The sequence below is a fragment of the Medicago sativa genome, chromosome 7 (genome assembly GCF_051527215.1).
Source record: "Medicago sativa cultivar Bolivia chromosome 7, Bolivia_mono, whole genome shotgun sequence".
In the NCBI taxonomy this organism is placed as follows: Eukaryota; Viridiplantae; Streptophyta; class Magnoliopsida; order Fabales; family Fabaceae; genus Medicago; species Medicago sativa.
This window is the reverse complement of record NC_140755.1, coordinates 37,070,557-37,073,934: the sequence shown is the minus strand read 5'-3', so window position 1 is coordinate 37,073,934 and position 3,378 is coordinate 37,070,557. Positions and strand designations below refer to the sequence as shown.

Below are 3,378 nucleotides of genomic sequence, written 5' to 3'. Positions count from 1 at the left end.
TTGGAAATAATTGAGCACATGTACCTCAATTGCAGCAGGTTCTGTAATAACTATATCCCCATCATAAAGAAGAGTGATAGGTTTAGCGGCTGCCCTTAACTTGGCCATCCTGTGGAAATAAGAAGTGTTACGGTCTCCCTTGATAAAATTCTGGTCTCTAGCTTTCTCCCTCCAAAGCATATCCTGATAAGCCAATGCCTTAGTGAGAATTTGTTGTGCCTCAAGATCCTGAGCATATAAAACATCAGAGTAACCTTCAGAATCAATCAAAAGTTGGATACGATTGACTTCCTCTAAAGCCAACCGCACCTGCCTATCCACATCTCCAAACACCGTGCGGTTCCAAGTCTTGAAAGTGGATTTCAAATTGTTCAACTTCAACTGTAGTCGAACCATTCCAGTACCTCTAACATGTCGCCCCCAATTGTCACTAACCAAACTACGACATTCCTCATGCTCTGTCCACGCCTTAAAAAATTTAAAAGGAACCGAATGCCGGACAACATTAACATCAAGGGATAATAAAAGAGGGTGGTGATCTGACTGATGACGAGCCAGAGCACTACAATTACTCAACCTCCAAAAAGAAATCCAATCTTCATTGCAAATACACCGATCCAAACGAAGGGCAATATTTTCCGTACCAAATCTACAATTATTCCAAGTATAGAGAGGACCTGAAGTGGGTAAGTGTGTCAATAAGTTGGCATTAGTCCAATGAGCAAAATCCAAACAAGAAGCCCGCAAAGGAGGATTGCGGCCCCTTTTTTCATGAGCACCGAGCACCGCGTTAAAATCCCCAACAAACAACCAAGGACCCTGAAAACAGCCCTGCAAGTGAGTGAGGTCAGCCCATAACTGACGGCGAATAATATGAGAGTTGCTAGCATATATTGCCGCTATATAGACAGAAGATTGCTGCAAAGTAAGCTCCAAAGCAATACACTGAGACGACACAAAAATAACAGAAGCAATGACCTCAGAGCCCCAAAGTGCCCAAAGATTCGGCATCAAATTATCTCTAACATTTGTACAATATTTAGTAACACCAATACTGTGCCAATACCAAGATGGAACCTGTGCAAATGTAATCATCGGCTCCGCCAAAAAAATAATAGAAGGTTTATGAGACATATAAAAATTATTTAACGCAATTTTAGTATCAGAATTACCAAAACCGCGAACGTTCCAATATAGAAAATTCATTGAGAATCAGAATTCGAACCTCCCTTAGAACGGGTCTTATACGGCGGTGGCTTACCAATCTGAAGTTGTTTCTTAACTTGCTGTTTTTGTTTCTTTGAAAGAACCGGGGTGAAAGGCAACTCCGCATTGGCTTTGTCATATTCACGAAAACGCAGCCAAAGGTCCAAATCATGTTGAACATTTGGATTGCTATGCGGTTCAAGAGTCAAAACGCGGTCTGCATTTGCATCAGTCCCCTGATTCTCAACCGTGTAACTTTGGACCATTCTCTCCATCTCTAAAAAAGTAGCAGTGTCATCCGGAATGGATCTGACAACAAGGGGGCCAACTGGGGGACCGGTTTGCACGTCATCGTGCGCAACAACAATAGCAAGTTGAGGTGGAGAAATCTCCCTAGCAGAAGCGGAGGCCTCCAAGTCAACCGGTGAAGAATGCTCAGAAACCTGGGCATCCAAGGATGGGTGTGGTACTTGTACTTCCTGAACCCGGGGAATCTCCAACTCCTCCCGTGGTTCCGAATGAACTTGTGCCACATCATCCGAAAGCACGTCAACGTGCACATCATCAAGGGAAACTAACTCTAACACAGGGTGCGAAGGCAAAGTACTTTGAGGAATCTCATCAGACACGCTGGGGGCTGTCTGTGTTGGTGTTGGAGCCGCAGGTGTGGGCACCTCAGCAGCAGACATAGCTTTTTGAGGCACAGCAGGAGCAGTAGGTGCTTCGAAAGCTTTGGATGAACCTACACCAGATGGATTCTCTTTAGAAGGCACCCACTTAGGCTTGGTGACTGGAATCTGCGTCTTCCCCTTTGCAACTTTCTCCTTAGACATGACATCCTTCCTTGGGTACAACCAACGGCAGTTAGTAACATCATGTCCAAGTGTCTGACAATGCGAGCAAAAATTCGGCATTCGTTCATAAACAACTTCTACAGGATAAGAAGCACCTTCCCTTTCCACAAGAATTTCATGAAAGATCCTCTTGGAAAAGTCAATGTCTACAAGTATACGGGCATAATGTCCAAAGAGTCTTTTCAGTGTTGCATTGTCAAGAACAAGCGGCGTGCCAACCGCACTCGCAATTTCACGGAGAGTCTGCTCCATCCAATATTCTTGTGGCAGCGCCATCAATCGGATCCATACTTGGGCATGGGTGTTTCTCTGATTGTGCATATCAAAATCAACGGTCCATTCAAATAAACGTAGCAACCCCGGCTTCAAATTTACCGTTCCCAACGCCCAAACAACTTTCATATCAGATTCACTGGAGAAAAAAAATTCATAATAACCCCTACCAAGGGAAAGTAACGTCCATGGAGCAACCGTTTTCCACTGTCTCTTAAGTTTTTCCTCAATTTCCTTTGATGCATAGGGTTTGTCGCCTTTGTTAAGAACCAATCTGCCACGGAGATTCCTATTACAAAAGTTGACCCCCTTTTCATATACCGGCTGAGAAATCCGAATGGAGAGTGTATCACCACGAATAGTAGGTTGCGGCATTACGGTCTTCTGAACATTGTTGTGCGATGCCACCAAAGCTTGAGCAAAGGAACGCGGTGGTGGAGTAGGAGCTGAAACTGCCGCTGCAGATACCATGGGAGAAGGTGCAGCTGTGGCTGTAGTAGTTGCAGGCAATGAGTGCTCTGCCTGCCAATCGAAAGGCATGGCAGAAACCTTGTGAAAACAGTCAGTACGTGAAGACAGAAAATAGCAGAATTGATGAAAAAGGTAAGAAGGAGAAGCAGATCGATGGTGCCAGTTTCTAGGGATGAATTAAGTGTGGTTCAATCTTTGTAACACAATTGCATTAACACGATTGCACTAATTCAAGGGGAAGAAACAAGACAGGATCGATTCTGAAGCATGGGAGAAGAAGAACCTCGCGCAGAAACCCTAGCAGAGGGAGAAAACGCGTTTGATGAAATTAGTTAATAAATTAATCATCATTTTAATGCTTTTTACTACAATTAGTTTATAGTGGAGTTTATCATTTTCTCCATTTTTTAAAGTCGGTTTAGTCAAAATAAAAAATAAACATCATGCACACACACTATCAAATGGCAACACCCAAGTTTCAATTCCAAACCAACAATCTCATGTCCTCTTTTCTTCGGTAAATTGTATATTCGTTTATTGCTTACAAATTTTAGTATTTAATTTGTTATGATTT

At 43.1% G+C, this 3,378-nt stretch overlaps 1 protein-coding gene across 1 annotated transcript; it reads right to left on the bottom strand.

Annotated features, from left to right (window-relative positions):
* Positions 1-421: 421 nt before the first annotated feature.
* On the bottom strand, positions 422-3,075 carry LOC146906023 (uncharacterized). The gene has a single exon (XM_085726968.1). It carries the CDS (start codon positions 2,871-2,873, stop codon positions 1,203-1,205), a length of 1,671 nt encoding a protein of 556 aa, XP_085583094.1. The 5' UTR covers positions 2,874-3,075; the 3' UTR covers positions 422-1,202.
* Positions 3,076-3,378: the final 303 nt, after the last annotated feature.